General features: G+C 53.1%; 1 protein-coding gene and 1 long non-coding RNA gene across 2 annotated transcripts in view; one reads left to right on the plus strand and one right to left on the minus strand.

The window, feature by feature from the left end:
• Positions 1-501: 501 nt before the first annotated feature.
• Positions 502-14,659, plus strand: part of Rabl6 (RAB, member RAS oncogene family like 6) — a 28,815-nt gene continuing 14,657 nt past the window's right edge. The window contains exons 1-3 of the mRNA XM_048346264.1: positions 502-791; positions 10,471-10,605; positions 11,564-11,611. Coding sequence (XP_048202221.1) covers positions 662-791; positions 10,471-10,605; positions 11,564-11,611 — 313 coding nt within the window. The 5' untranslated portion in view covers positions 502-661. The remainder of the gene's footprint in view (positions 792-10,470; positions 10,606-11,563; positions 11,612-14,659) is intronic.
• On the minus strand, positions 1,218-11,209 carry LOC125351493. Its single transcript, XR_007210962.1, has 3 exons — positions 10,759-11,209; positions 10,374-10,379; positions 1,218-1,228 (listed from the first exon to the last, which is right to left on the minus strand). It is a non-coding gene; the product is annotated as an uncharacterized LOC125351493 (long non-coding RNA).

Consider the following 14,659-nt stretch of genomic DNA (forward strand, 5'->3'; position numbering starts at 1 on the left):
CGGGGGGGGGAGAGCGGGCCGGCCCCGCGCATGCGCGGCCGGGGGAGGCGGGGCGGTGGGGGTGAGGGTCGGGTCGGGAGGCGCCGCCCCGGAACCCGCGGGGTGGGAGGGGCGGGGGGAGAGCGGGCCGGCCCCGCGCATGCGCGGCCGAGCGAGGCGGGGCGGTGGGGGTGAGGGTCGGGTAGGGAGGCGCCGCCCCGGAACGCGCGGGGTGGGGGGGGGGCGGGGGGAGAGCGGGCCGGCCCCGCGCATGCGCGGCCGAGCGAGGCGGGGCGGTGGGGGTGAGGGTCGGGTAGGGAGGCGCCGCCCCGGAACGCGCGGGGTGGGGGGAGGCGGGGGGAGAGCGGGCCGGCCCCGCGCATGCGCGGCCGGGGGAGGCGGGCGCGCCTGCGCGGCCGGCGCGGCCCTCGCGGCGCCCCGTAGGCCCGCCGGCGCCAAGATGGCGGCGCTGACCGGCGGACGGCGGCCGCGCCGGAGGCCGCGGGGGCCGCAGCGGAGCCGCCGCGGCTGAGGCCCCGCGAGCGCCGCCCGAGGCTCGCGGCTGCGCCGGCTCCGGCCGCGGGGGAGCCCGGGCCGCCGGGACATGGTGCCGGGCGCGCCGCGCCGCCGCCGCCGCTGAGCTCCCGGGCCGCCCCTGGCTCCGGCGTCCCGGAGGAGGAAGATGTTCTCGGCGCTGAAGAAGCTGGTGGGGTCGGAGCAGGCCCCGGGCCGGGACAAGAACATCCCCGCGGGGCTGCAGTCCATGAACCAGGCGCTGCAGCGGCGCTTCGCCAAGGGGGTGCAGTACAACAGTGAGTGCGGCCCGCGCCGTCGGGCGGCCCGGGGCGGGCGGGGCGGGCGGGGGGGACCGGGCCGGCCCCGCGCAGGTGCGGCCCCCGAGCTCGGCCCCGCTCGGAGCCCGGCCCGGAAGCGCCGCCCCGCCGGGCTCGGGGGAGCGAGCGTTACGTAAGCCGCGGGCTGCGGGCGCCGGGATGCGCGTCGGCCCCGCAGCCCCGCCGGCCCCGCAGCCCCGCCGGCCAGGCCGACTTGGAGCCCGCCCAGCCACACGTCCTCGTGCGCGTGGTGATGTCCGCGCATCTGCTCTTGGGAGGCGGAGGCACGGACTCGGGGTGGTGGAGGGGTTCCGTAGGGGCCCGCCCCTCCCGATGCCAGCTGTGCAGACTGTGCAGCTCCCAGGAGGGAAGCGGGCTGGCCACTTGACCCCTTTCTGAGTTCGTCTTTCCCCGGACTCTTTTGTAAGATGGTTCCTTGCTGACATGTTTCCCTATCAACTACCTCCTTTGCTAGGAGATGCTGGAGCGTTCTCTCTCTCTCTCCTCTCTCCTCTCTCCTCTCTCTCCTCTCCCTCTCCTTCCTCACTTTATACAGAACCTTAGTATTGTATTTCAGTGGTAGCATAAAGTCGTAACTGATTGGAAGGATTTCTGGGAAGGTTTAAAAGCAAACTCACACCTGTAGTGGAAGCTACTCAGGAGCTTCCTGGAAGGCTCTTGATTTGAAGCTAGCCGGGACAAAGTTAGCAAACCCTCTGCCCCACCCTCCCCCACATCCCAAGGAAAGAAGTGGTTTGGGTAGCTTTCATCTGTCCTGGCTGCAAGAATGGAGAGGTGAACTTGGAGAGGGTTGAATTCCATGCTGACCCAATCAAGAAAAGTGAGACTATAACCAGAGTGGAGAGACAGTAACTAAAGCAGAAAGGCTGAGAGTACAGCACGAGTAGTGGGCACCTGCCTGGCAAGTGTGGGGCGCTGCATACCAACACTAACTTGTAAGTAAAATAAAATCACTCATTTCATGCCAGCTTGAAATGTTGTGTGTATTTCTCTCACATCAGAGAAGTCAGAATGCTCAGAGACAGTCTTTGGGATCTTCACTCGGATTCCTCATTTATTACTTACAATGTTACTTGAGACCTAACCCTAGTCCCTTGGAAACGGGACCTGAACTGCTCACTTTGTGAAAGGGTTTCCTAATGGGCTCAGGCCTAGTGATCCTGGGTTAAATGGACTCAAAAATGCAGTGGGGTTGTTCCTGAGTAGAATACCCAACCTCCAGTATCTGGTGGGCCTGGTTATAATCTCCCACAACTGAAAAGGAGGTTGGAGGAGAGGAATTTGTATTTGTACATTAAGGGACCGTAGTTCCTATTAGTTGAGAAGTAAGCAGTTTTCAAAGTTTCCAGTTCTTTTTTTTAACATCTTAGAAGATCACACCAGCAATATAACTACAGATTGATATTCTTATAGGTGGGTGTCAACCATTGCTTTCTAAGTATCTCAGCTGTTTCTCACGGAATGTTATCCTTCTGAGGCACGAGTCATTTGCCCCTAAACCTGTTAGGATAAGAAACTCCTGTCTCTCATGCATGAGAGTCCCGCACATTCAGCAAATTAGGATCAAAACCTGATGAGACATTAGACCATATTCCCATTTTGGAAGAATGTTACCTGAGTTAGTCTTTCATGTGTGTCCGTGCTTACATGCATGCGTGCGTGCATGCTGGTGCTGTGGCTTGAACTCAAAAGCCTTGGTTTGCTGTCCCTTAGCTTTTTTACTCAAGGCTGACACTCTATCACTTGAGCCACAGCCCCACTTCCCACTTTTTGCTGATTAATTGGAGATGAGAATCTCATGGACTCACAGGCTGGCTGCAAACCACAACCCTTAGATCTCACCCTCCTGGGTAGGTAGGTTTATAGGCATGAGCCACCAGCATGCAGCTGTGAAACTCTTAGCGTTGGTCTTGCTGAGGGTACTAGGAAAAGGACCTTAGGAAATGGCACACTTGATCACTGACACTTGGTGAACAGATAGATGACAAAGCACAGTACCTTTGGCCAAAGAGAACAGTTACATGCACAGCTAGACAGATCCTTGGAAGTTCTCAGAACTTCCAAGTGTAGCTTTTATTCCACACTTAATTCATCAGCTATGCCAGAGCATAGTTAGTTCTGACTTTCAGACTCAGGTTGAGTTGACTGTGTGGAGATTCCTGTTGGTAACTACTGAAGAACGTTCTTGAAAAGTTCATTGGCTGGGAATGTGGCTCAGTGGTAGAGTGCTTGCCTAGCATGCATGAGCCCTGGGTTCTATTCCTCAGTACCACATAAACAAAAAGCCGGAAGTAGTGCTGTGGTTTAAGTGGTAGAGTGCTAGCCTTGAGCAAAAGAAGCTCAAGGACGGTACCCAGGCTCTGAGTTCAAGCCCCAGGACTGGCAAAAAATAAAAAATAGAGAATTGAAAAGGCAAAGGTAAGCAAAGAAATTGATGAATATGAAGTAAAATGTAAGCTTTTTAGGCATTGGAAATAACAACTTATGTAGGGACTTTAAAAGAAGAAACTAAAGCAGCAGAAGTCAGCACACAACCAAGGATGGCACTAATCTGCATTAAGGCGTTCAAAACTGGTGTTCTTTTTTTGCTCAAGGCTAGCACTCTACCACTTGAGCCACAGCGCCACTTCTAGGCTTTTTCTGTTTGTGTGGTGCTGAGGAATCGAACCCAGGGCATGCTAGGCAAGCACTCTACCACCAGGCCACATTCCCCGCCCGAAACTGGTGTTCTTTATTTAAGAGAAAGAGAAAGAAATTTGTTAACTGTAGACTACATTATAATAAATATGAATGTTAAAACGTTTTTGTTTTGTTTTGTTTTGGGTCAGTTGGGGGCTTGGACTCAGGGCCTGGGTGCCGCCCCTGAGCTTCTTTTGCTCAAGGCTAGCACTCTACCACTTGAACCACTTGTCAGCTCAAGGCTAGTGCTCTGCCACTTGAGCCACAGCGCCACTTCTGATTTTCTGCTGGTTAATTGGAGATAACAGTCTTGTGGACTTTCCTTCCCTGGCTGGCTTTGAACTGAGATCCTCAGATCTCGGCTTCCTGAGTAGCTAGGATTACAGGTGTGAGCCACTGGCACCTGGCTCTTGAATGTTAGAAGTTTAAGAGTTATTGTTCAAACAGTATAGACTGCAGGCAAAAAGAAAGGGAAGAAAGTCTTGTCCACTTAAAGGTGATAAAAGCTGGAAGGAAACCAAGAGAGAGACCAAAATATGAAGTAGTAAAAATAGTTCTGCTTCTGAGGCAGTCAGGGAGGACTTAGCAGGTTAAAGCAGAAATGTGAGGTTTGGTTTGTTTCTTTAATCTGGCCATATGGTCTGTAGGAGACCCATCTAGAACCTAACAACAAAGCGTGGAAGTAAGGAGTCAGAAAGGATTCTGGATATGTCTGAACCCTACTAAGGCTGCCCCAGCCATGGCCTGGTCTGCTGTAGCTGTGGTATTGTCATACAAAGCACCCTCAGGTAAAGAGAATGGCTTGAATAGACTAAGGAGGGTGCTGCACACTTACTTAAAACAAATTTTCTTTACACATTCTTGGTCTCTCACACCACAAGATAGTCATAAAAACTGACAGTTTCAACAAGCATCTGAGGGTGATGTCAGGGCCCCATTCTGTGACGTGGTGAGAGACGTGCACTCCATTCTGTCCCACCCCTACCCCCATCCTGGAGCTTGAACTCGACCTGAGTGGTGTCCCTGAGCTGCTCTTGCTCAAGGCTAGAGCACTACCACTTGAGCCGCAGCTTCACTCCTGGAGTTTGTTTTTTGCTTGTTTGTTTGTTTGTTTTGCTGGTCCTGAGGCTTGAACTCTGGGCCTGGGTGCTGTCCTTAAGCTTCTTTGGCTCAAGGCTAACGCTTTACCACTTGAGCCACAGCCTTTACCACTCAAGCCACCATATCACTTCCAGCTTTTTTCATTGAAAGTAAAAGTTTCATGGAGCTGGGCGCTGGTGGCTCACGCCTGTCATCCTAGCTACTCAGGAGGCTGAGATCTGAGGATCACGGTTCAAAGCCAGCCCGGGCAGGAAAGCCTGTGGGAACAATTCTTGCCCCGGCTGGCTTTGAATTGTGATCCTCAGATCTCAGTGTCTGAGTAGCTAGGATTTCAGGCATGAGCGCCTACAGGGACTCACTTTGGGCCTTTTTTTTTTTTTTTTTTTTCTTCCGTGAACCTGGAGATAAGAGTCTCATGGGCACTTTCCTGCCCTGGCTGCCTTCAAACCATGATCCTCAGGTCTCAGTGTCCTTAGGCATGAGCCGCCAGCACCCAGCCAAGAACACTCTTGATGCCTAGGCAAGGAATTGCCAAAAACTTAACAAAGAAAAAAAGGCATTTGTTGCTTCTTAGGAAATAAAGCATTGTGTAGTAAAAGTGGATGGAAGGGATGGGGGATGAGCAAAGAATGAGGAAATGGACTCCTTTCCTTCTCTAGAGAGAAACCAGTGGGGGCTGCTCAGAACTGGAAAGTAGAGATGTAATACAAGAATGTTACTCAGGAACATGGAAACAGATACCTACAGGTTCTTTTCTTTGGAGTAGCGTCCTTGTAGATCTTTGAAGATGTGGGCAATGTAGACTTTGGGCTTGGAGAATTGAGATGTTTTCAGGAAAACTAGTTTGCACAGATCCACATAGAGAAAGTGTGTGAGGAAAATGGTAGTGACACGAGTGTAGACGTGGGATACAAGGAGGACTGGTCAGCCAGTGGAGGGGGACCCCCACGTGTAGCCTACACTCAGGGACGTGTCACTCCTGTGAGTGACGAGGCAGATGGAAGGTGCTAAGGGCATTGTTTAGCACTGGAAGCATCCGCTGTGTGAGGAGGCCTTTGGTTGGAGCCTCAGCACTGAAAGGGAGTTTCTGTTACCTGAGAGGAAGTTGTTATTCTGGCATAAGGTCAGATAAACTATTGATAATGGAGGAAGGAACAAGGAAAAGAAGTAGACCGAAGAAAAGCGGGCACCCAGGTTGGCTCACCACGTCAGATAAGCCAGACCCTAACTGTGCGTTCATGCTAAAATACAGGATTGTGGAAAGGCTAAAAAATAAAGCGATCAACCCTATGCCAGGAAAGGGCTAGTTGAAATTAAATAAATTTGGTTTTATTAAATTTACAACAGGGTAGATTCTGAGACCAAATGAGAGAAAGAGACAAAGACAGGAGAGAGATTGAAGACCACTTTTTTTTAGGTGCACTTTTTTTTTAGGTGCTAAGGTTTGAGCCCAAGACATGATACTTGCTGCTACTGTTTAAGCCATGCCTCCAGCCCTGCTATTTGCTGTTTGTTTTGGAGATAATAATCTAGCAAAGTTTGCTGCCAAGACCAGTCTCAAACCACAATCCTCTAGAACTCAGCCTCCTGAGTAGCTAGGATTATAGGCGTGAGCCACCAGTGTCCAGTTTAACAATATTTAAAATTTTCAATTTAGTGCTGAGGATTTCGAAGGGCAGTCTGAGGAAAAGATAGTTTTCTTTTTCTTTTTTTGCCAGTCCTGGGGCTTGAACTCAGGGCCTGGGCACTGTCCCTGAGCTTCGTTTGTTCAGGGCTAGCACTCTGCCACTTGAGCCACAGCGCCACTTCCGGCTTTTTCTGTGTATGTGGTGCTGGGGAATGGAACCCAGGGCTTCATGCATGCTAGGCAAGCACTCTACCGGTGAAGCCACAGTCCCAGCCCAAGAGATAGTTTTCTGTAAAGACCAGTAAGTTTGGCATCTCTGGAAAATGATCAGTTAGTGATAATAAAGTAAAACTTCAGTAACGTTCAATATCAGGGAAAAAAATCTTTACAACAAATATATATCAGTGCTTCTGCTCCCCTAAAGGCCCTTTATCACCAGCCACTGGCAGCTCAGGCCTGTCACCCTAGCTACTTTAAGAGGCTGAGATCTGAGGATCCCAGTTCAAAGCCAGCCCAGAGAGGACAGTCCATGATATTCTGAATACTATTTTATCATTCGTGTGGTATTTAGAAACAGTACACACAGAGCTGGGAATGCGGCTTAGTGGTAGAGTGCTTACCTAGCATGGATGAAGCCCTGGGTTTGGTTCCTCAGTACCACATACACAGAAGAGGCTGGAAGTGGCACTGTGGCTCAAATGGTAGAGAAGCTCAGGGACAGTACCCAGGCCCTGAGTTCAAGCCCCAGGACTGGCAAAAAAAAAAGAAAGAAAGAAAGAAACAGTGCAAAATCTAATATTAAAATATGTTGGTTCTTTGGCTTATTAGTTTCAGTAACAATGCAACAAAACATAAAATCTGTACTTGGTGACTACTTGTTTATATCTACAAGATGGTAACTAGAGATGAATTGTTAATATTGACATATTGCTGTCCTGCAAACAGTTGGCACTACATCTCATAGCATGCCATTGAGACAAAACCTTTCTACCCTCTCTGTGCCCTATAAGGATGCCCATGAGTGTCCTGGCTGGCCTCTTAAGAGTGTGAGGGTTGGAGGAGTGGCTCAAGTGGTAGAGCACCAGCCACTGAGTGAAAGAATCGTTATCATCTGTGCTGAAAAAGAGAGGCAGGTGCCAAGTCCTTATTGGCCTGTGCTCCAGTCATTGTCCAAATGTCTGACAGTGATGATGAAATAACTTTGATGAATGTGAAGTCATCAATGATCACAGAGCTGGGAAAGGTTGTGAACCTCACAGGCAGACTAAAAATGTGTGGTGATCAGTCCCAGATTCGATGTGCAACCCAGAGACCTAGAAGATGGCACAATAGTCTGCTCCCCTCACCTCAGTCTGTTCCATTGTACTGAGGCCAGCTGACATCATGGACCACGAAGAAGCAAGATGAAAAAAGAAAGGGGGAAAACTGCACGCCAGCTGCTCACACTTGTAAGCCTGTGAGATCTGAGAATCACAGTTTGAAGCCAGCCCAGGCAGAAAAGTCCCCATGAGATCCTCATCTCCAGTTAACCACTCAAAAACCGGAATCAAGGCTGTGGCTCAGAGAGAGCTAGCCTTGAGTAAAAGAGCTCAGGGACAGTGCCCAGGCCCTGAGTTCAAGCCCCGCAACCGACAAAAGGAAGTCCTGGGCATTCTTTTTCTAGAGATGTAAATCATACACACAAATAAAATACCTCAGTGGAAAAAAGTTATCTGTAAAATTTCATTCATAATTAGAAGTGAAAATATGTCTCAAATGGTAGAGCACCAGGCCCAAGTGCCCTTCCCCCTACAATCTACAGTATTACAGATGTTCCAGAAATAAAAAAGATGAAGAGAATTTTTAAACAACATAATGCCACAAAGTTTAGAACAATTAAATGTCTTGGATAAATCCTTAGAATAGTTGCCAAAACTGGCCACAAAAACCTGAAGTCCTTTTACTGTGAGGGCCTAAAATTCCTGACTTGTCTGCCAGGCGGTGGAGGAACGCCCTGCCGTGGCCCTGTCCAGCTATGAATCCAGAGAGTTTTTGCATGTCAAGTCCTGTGCCCGAAAGGTGAGAGGGAAGGCTTCCGTTTATGCTGTCTGTAAAGGCCCATTCTGGACCTCCAAGTAGGAAGACTGGCACGCCACATCCATCCTCACCTTCAGTCATGGCCAGTGGCCTTTGTGGTCAGGGGCGGGCGGGGGAAGCAGCTGTTAGAACATAGCTGGTAGGGCCTCTCGGGACCGCCTTCATCTGCAGGTGCCTGCTTTAGGCTTGGAGTCTGCTAAATCACTGGAAGGTTATCGCTGACCTCCCAGTGTTGGCACTGTCAGGCCCAGAACGCTCCCCTAGAACTTGCATGTAGCACAGAAGCCTGCCACCCTGGGAGTGAAGGCTCCTGTTTCCCGATGTAAGCAGTAAGGTAGAAGAGATACATCTGAGACCCGGAAAGAGCAGTACGTGCTTTCATGTGGCTGTGGATGGGACTTGAGGAGAAGACATAGTGAAGCATTCTATGGGAGAAGAAGTGAGTGTCACTGAGAACAGAGGTGCCTTAGAGTACTGGGTGGAGGCAAAGCCAAGTGAGCTCGGGAATAGCCCATGTGAGCCTGGGCCCACCTGAGCCATGGGACAAGGTGGCCATTGGCTTCAGTGCCCAGGGTCCACCATGCCAGAGAGGGATTCGGGCTGGCTAACAATCTTGTTAACCCTGTAGTGGGATGAAACAATATCAGAAAAAGAAGTCTGCTCCTAACCTTGCCCTGAGCTTCTGATGCTTCCTAGACCCCCTCCCTGACCCCCTCCTAGAAGTCTGGAGGGGGCCTGGTCATGGTGGCCTCCCGTGGCTCACATTCCCACGGCCTGTGCAGCTGCCTAATAGCTGTTCCCTTGGGGTCTGCCCAGGCTCTGAGCACCTCTGCCTGGGTAAACAACCCAAAAGGCTGCTCATCTCAAGAACAAGACCACCAGAAACCGCAGGCTATTCTTTGCTTGATTGACATGGTCTGCTTCCCTTTGTAGTCACTCACCAGATGTGAGTGACACAAGTCAGAGAGGTCAGATGCACCCCCAACTCTGACAATGAAGCACGGTTCATTGGTGAATTTGAAATCATGAATGATCACAGAGCTGGGAAAACGAATGGGCCTGGCAGGCAGATTGAAGAGCTCTGGCTCTTCCTGTCTTTGCTGACTCTGTTGTCACCTCCAGATTGCCATTCGGCACCTTTTCAGACACAAGGTGGCGCTCCTCTCTGAAAGCAGCCCTGTGTGGTCCCCTTCCCAGCCGCGGGGCACATGCCTGCCGCGCTCCAGAGCACAGGCCCACACACAGTTAAGTGAGGTACAGCCTCCTTTAAAGTCATGTACCAGAAAATGTCTGTGGCTCATGCCTCAGGAGTCCAAGATCCAAGGGTTGAGATTCAAGGCCAGCCTAGGCAGGAAAATCTACAGCCCCCAAATAACCAGCAAAAGCCAGGTGCTGGTGGCCCATGCTGTGGAATCCTAGCTACTCAGGAGGCTGAGATCTCAGGATCATGATTCAAAGCCAGCCCAGGCAGGAAAGTCCATGAGACTCTTCACTACCAGTTAGTTACCAAAAAGCCAGAAATGGAGGTATGGCTCAAGTGGTGGAACACTAGTCTGAGCAAAAAGGCTAAAGGGTAGCATCCAGGCCCTGAGTTCAAGCTCCAGTACTGGCACAAAAGTAAATAGCAAAAAGCCTAGCGGGAGAGGGGGGTGTTGTTCAGGTAGTAGAGTACAATAGCCTAGCAAGCACAAGGCCCTGAATTCAAGCACCAGTACATGATCAATCAGCCAATCTGAAAGAGCAGACCATAAAGCCTAGAATGTTGCCCTGGGTCCTACTCGCTGGTTGGGTTAGGACCCCCAGTCCTAACCTGGAGGGTCCTCTGTGGTTCCTAGCACATCGGACTCTGGGAGAGATTGTTCTCCAACAAACAGCCGGACTCAGGGAGGGCCTCCAGAAGGTCGCTAGCCCTGTGGGCTCTGACAGCTGTCCTTGGTGCTGGCTCTGCTTGTTGTCAGGTGCCCTTGGGCCTTGGAAGAAACTGTCTGGCCAGCCAGTGTTGATGTGTGAAGAACTGCTGGCACCCTTTGTCCATTCTCCCCACTCATGCCAATCACCTGAGCCTGATTGCTGCAGAAAAACCGTTGAGGTAGAGCCGACATGATCTTTGGAGTGTGGCTTTGATTCCTTTCTCTTTGCCATTCTTCATTCCAGTGAAGATTGTGATCCGGGGGGACAGGAACACAGGCAAGACTGCACTGTGGCACCGGCTACAGGGCAAGAAGTTCGTGGAGGAGTACATTCCCACTCAGGAGATCCAGGTCACCAGCATCCACTGGAACTACAAGAGTAAGCGGGGGGGGGGGGGGGCACGTGGCCCTGTAGCATCCCCCAGGTAGCGAGGTACGGCACGGTGCCCCAGCCCCCACCCGGCCCTCAAACACAGCGCCCAGGCCCTCCAGCACAGTGCGGCCCTGCCCTCCTCCCTCATGGGTCCTAGACAAACAGTGGCTGTCATTGTGGGAGTCCCTAGGTGAACTCAGAGCTATTTGGGGACCATTCACAGAAACTGCTTTTGAATCACCTCAATTCCTGGATTTAGATCCATGAAGTTTCCTTTCATTATTGGAGACTTGTACGCAGAACAGCCCTAGCTGTGAGCGAGCAGAGGAAACACCTCCAAAAACTACAGTTCCCCGGACACTTCTATGGGTGTCATCGTGTGACAGTGTGACACTGACAGCACGTGGAGAGACACTGAGCCTCCCTTGCGGTCGGCCTGCTCCTCCACGTCCTGGGGCTCCCGGCAGCCCGTGAGGTGTCTCTGCTCCCACGTACCCTAGAGCATGAAGTTTTGCTGAGACAGAGTGGAGACCACAGGAACTCAGGGAATGGTCTCCTTTGTCCCGAGGCCGGGTGGAGGACCAGCAGCCCTGGAGAATACCACGGGGGCAGCAGCCTGCCTGCCTGGGCCTGCTCTCTGTGACTAGCCCAGGCCTCTGAGTTTACAGCAGGATGAGACTCAGGCAGCCCGCTGCATTCAAGTCCATCTCGGTGTGTCTGCTTAGGGGACCCAGAAGTATGCTCCTGGGGGGGGTGGGGGGGAGGTTCTTCAGTGGCTTTGCCTCCAGGCCTGCACTCAGGGAGAGGCCTACAGGAGCAGCCCTGCCTCACTCACTGGAAAGCTGCCATGAGGCAGTGGCTACAGAGTCCCAGGGAGCTGGTGTCTGGGGGAGGGGCAGCCAGCAGCATAGTGTAGGAATCCAGAAGTTGGTATTGGCACCAACCAGAATTTTGCCTGTTTCAGCCACTGATGATGTTGTGAAAGTTGAAGTCTGGGATGTAGTGGACAAAGGTAAGGTGCCTCTTCCTTGCTCTCTTTAATGCTCTATTCACTCCAAATAGAGTCTGCCCCTTGCCTCCGATCCTGGCATCTCTGCCTTGAGTCCTCTGTGTTACACAGGACCTACTCCACAGTCTTGTGTGACCCAGAGAGGCGGCACGGGCACCAGCTCCACGATGGGGGAGGAGGTGCCGTTTGCTCCCAGAGGTTTAGTTGAGCCCCTGTCAGCTCTGTTCTAAGCCTGGCCAAGGTTCCGCGCCCCCTGTAGTTCCCAGATGCTTTGAGCATCTGTTTACTCTGGACCAGCTAACCTTGGGTGGAGTGAGGAGGCTTCCAGCCCTAGTCCACACAGGAGTGTTCCAGGAGCCTCTCCTCCCGCCTGGCCACCGGTGTGACCCCTCAGATGTCAGTCCAGCCCCTGTCATGAGCACCTAGTCACTTGGGAAATCCTGGCAGCCTGCCTGAAAGGAACTTCAGAGAGAAGCCCAGAGGCTCACGGAGGGCTGCTCACCAGATGCTTTCTGCCCTTGGTGATGGCCCGACACCGGGACCAGAGGTTCCTGTCACAGGAAACTCATCGTCACTGGCAGAGAGGCCTTGTGGTTCTGGTCAGATTTGGGGCCAGTTTGTGGCTACTTGTACATAGCTCTTGGGCCAGGAAAGCTCAGCACACGGGAGCCCTGGTTAGGACTGGACAGGACAGTGCAAAGGCTTTTCCAAGTCCTGGGCAGGGGCTCCAGGAGAAGACGGCAGTCCCCCATCCCGTCAGATGAGGCGGGAACAAGAAGCACAGAGTGCCTGAGCCTGTACCTTTCGGTGTTGCTGGAGTTTTAGTTGGTGGATTTAAAGTAGGCAGATGCGTTGGTGGTGCCCCGCTGTGACTAAGGCTGTCTGCGCCTTATGTGGACATGGGGTTCAGTGGGCTCTGTGGCCCCCCCCAGGCAGGTGCTCACTAAGCAGAGGGACTAAGGAAGCAGTGAGGAACCGTCAGTCACTTCTCGACTGAGAATAAAACGGACTCAGCTAAATGGAGGCCCAGCTAAATGACAAAAGCTCACTACAGCACTGCAGGAATCAGGACTGTGTGCTCCCCACTCAAAATCCAGCTTCTTCCCTTCCGGGTAGACACCCCCTCCCCCAGATGGCCCCATCCACCAGTAGCTGAGGCAGGTGTCCCAGTGCCCTCAACAGCATCTGATTTCATTCCTGTCTTCTCACATCAGGTCACGAGCTCCTCTGGGGTCCTTGGGTGAGAGCTCACAGCCCGCCCTGCTGCTAGCACTGTGTGTGTGTGCGTGGTGCGGAGCCCCATCTGACCTGACCTTGCAGGCTTGCCTCTGAGCTGGCCCCTCCGGTTCCGGAGCGTCACACGATAGGTCTATGGCTGTGGTTTCTGCTGCAGGTTGTGCATGCCCCTCTCTCGTTAGGGGTCACATTGGAGTTGAGTTCGGAACATCAGCTGATTGAGGACAGTGGGGCCACTAGCAGAGTGCAGCTGAGCAAGGCTCATGCCGGCAGGCATGTCAGCTTTGTGCTTTCACACACTTTGAGGGGGGTCCTACTGTCCATATGTGTGTGCATGCACACACAGAGCATTTGGAATGTCGCTTGTCAAAGACCCTGTCACTATCCTCTGTCCAGGCAAGAGTTGCATTGCCTTCCCTAATCCCAACCCTTGTCCTGGTCACTTCAAGGGAGGCTATTGCTGTTGTCCCTAGAGGGACCGAGGCCTGGGAGCTGCAGGATTTGGAGCCGAGTGTCACAGCGGGCTCTGCTGTTCTCTCAAGGTCACTTCCGGTCACACAGGCCAACACCTCCCCCGCCCTGCCCTGCCCTTCCCGGAGTCTCTGAAGTGCTGTCCCTCCCATTCTGTGTCTAGGTTAGGCAAGGTGGACAGTCCTCTCACCCACCTAGTGGCTTCCACCCCTAGAGCTTTCCTTGGCTGAACCCCAGGAGGGGTAGGCCCCGGTGCGGAGTGCCTGGCCTCCCCACATCCCGTGATCCCCTGTGCTGTACACAGAGGCACTTTCAAGGAAAGGAAAGCACCGCCCCCTCCCCCCAGGACAGGTCTGAACACAGCAATGGAAGACCTTCAGGCGTGTGAACAGTAGAGGCAGCTTGAGCCTCGAGGCCAGTGGGTAAGGAATGGAGGAGGCTGGACAGGCCAGGTTGACAGTCAAGTTTTGTGAAGGCAGAGCTCGTGAATATGTATTGAGAAGCTTCTGGAAGGGATGGTGATGGGGAGCAGCCTCAGCAAATTATCACTTTCTCTGGCCTCTCCCTCCTGCCCGACAGCTAGTCCTTTGGGGGAAGTTTGCAAGGAACCAGGTGGGCCGGAGGCCCCTGCTTCAGGGGGCCAGGAGCAGGCCCTGTGTAGGTCGGGTCAGAGTGCTCGTGTCTGTGTGGGGAGGCGGCCCCGGCGTCCAGCACAGAGGGCCACTCGAGATGGAGCTCGGCTCTGGCTCCTGTTGAGCAGGACCACTCACCACACCTGCCCCACTTCCAGGCCAGGCAGAGCGTGGGGGCCGGGGGGCTCAGAAATGAGCTCAGGGATGGGGGAAGCTCGTGTTTTAAATACATGCGCCCTGGATTGTTTGGGGGACTTGGTCCTGAAATGTCTAGGGTGGTGAACAGCCCTTCTGTGCAGTTAGCATTCTAGTGATGAAGGGAAGGAGAGGCAGAACCTGGGGATGTCCCCTGGTCAGAAGCGTAGCCTGGGCTGGCCAGGATGGTATGCCCTTCCTCTGTTCTTGCCGCCCAATGCTGGTATCTCCCCTCTGCCCTAGTGCCGGCCCCTCATCTCCCTACTACCTACTCACCTGGACTTGGTCATGGGAACCAGGCGGTCGGGAGGGACCCCTTTCCAGCGTGACAGAACTGTCCTGGGCATGGACTGCCTTGGCCACCGAGGCCTGGGGGATCTGCCCTGCACTTCCCCTCCTTCCCTCAGGGCCTGTGTGAAGGGGGTGCCTGAGCTTGGCATCTGAGCCAGCATAGCCCATGGCATGAGGAGGGGCGATGAGGGGCATCCCCCTCCCTCTAGGCGTCTGAATTCAAAAA

The sequence above is a fragment of the Perognathus longimembris genome, chromosome 1, assembly GCF_023159225.1.
Source record: "Perognathus longimembris pacificus isolate PPM17 chromosome 1, ASM2315922v1, whole genome shotgun sequence".
Classification (NCBI taxonomy): Eukaryota; Metazoa; Chordata; class Mammalia; order Rodentia; family Heteromyidae; genus Perognathus; species Perognathus longimembris.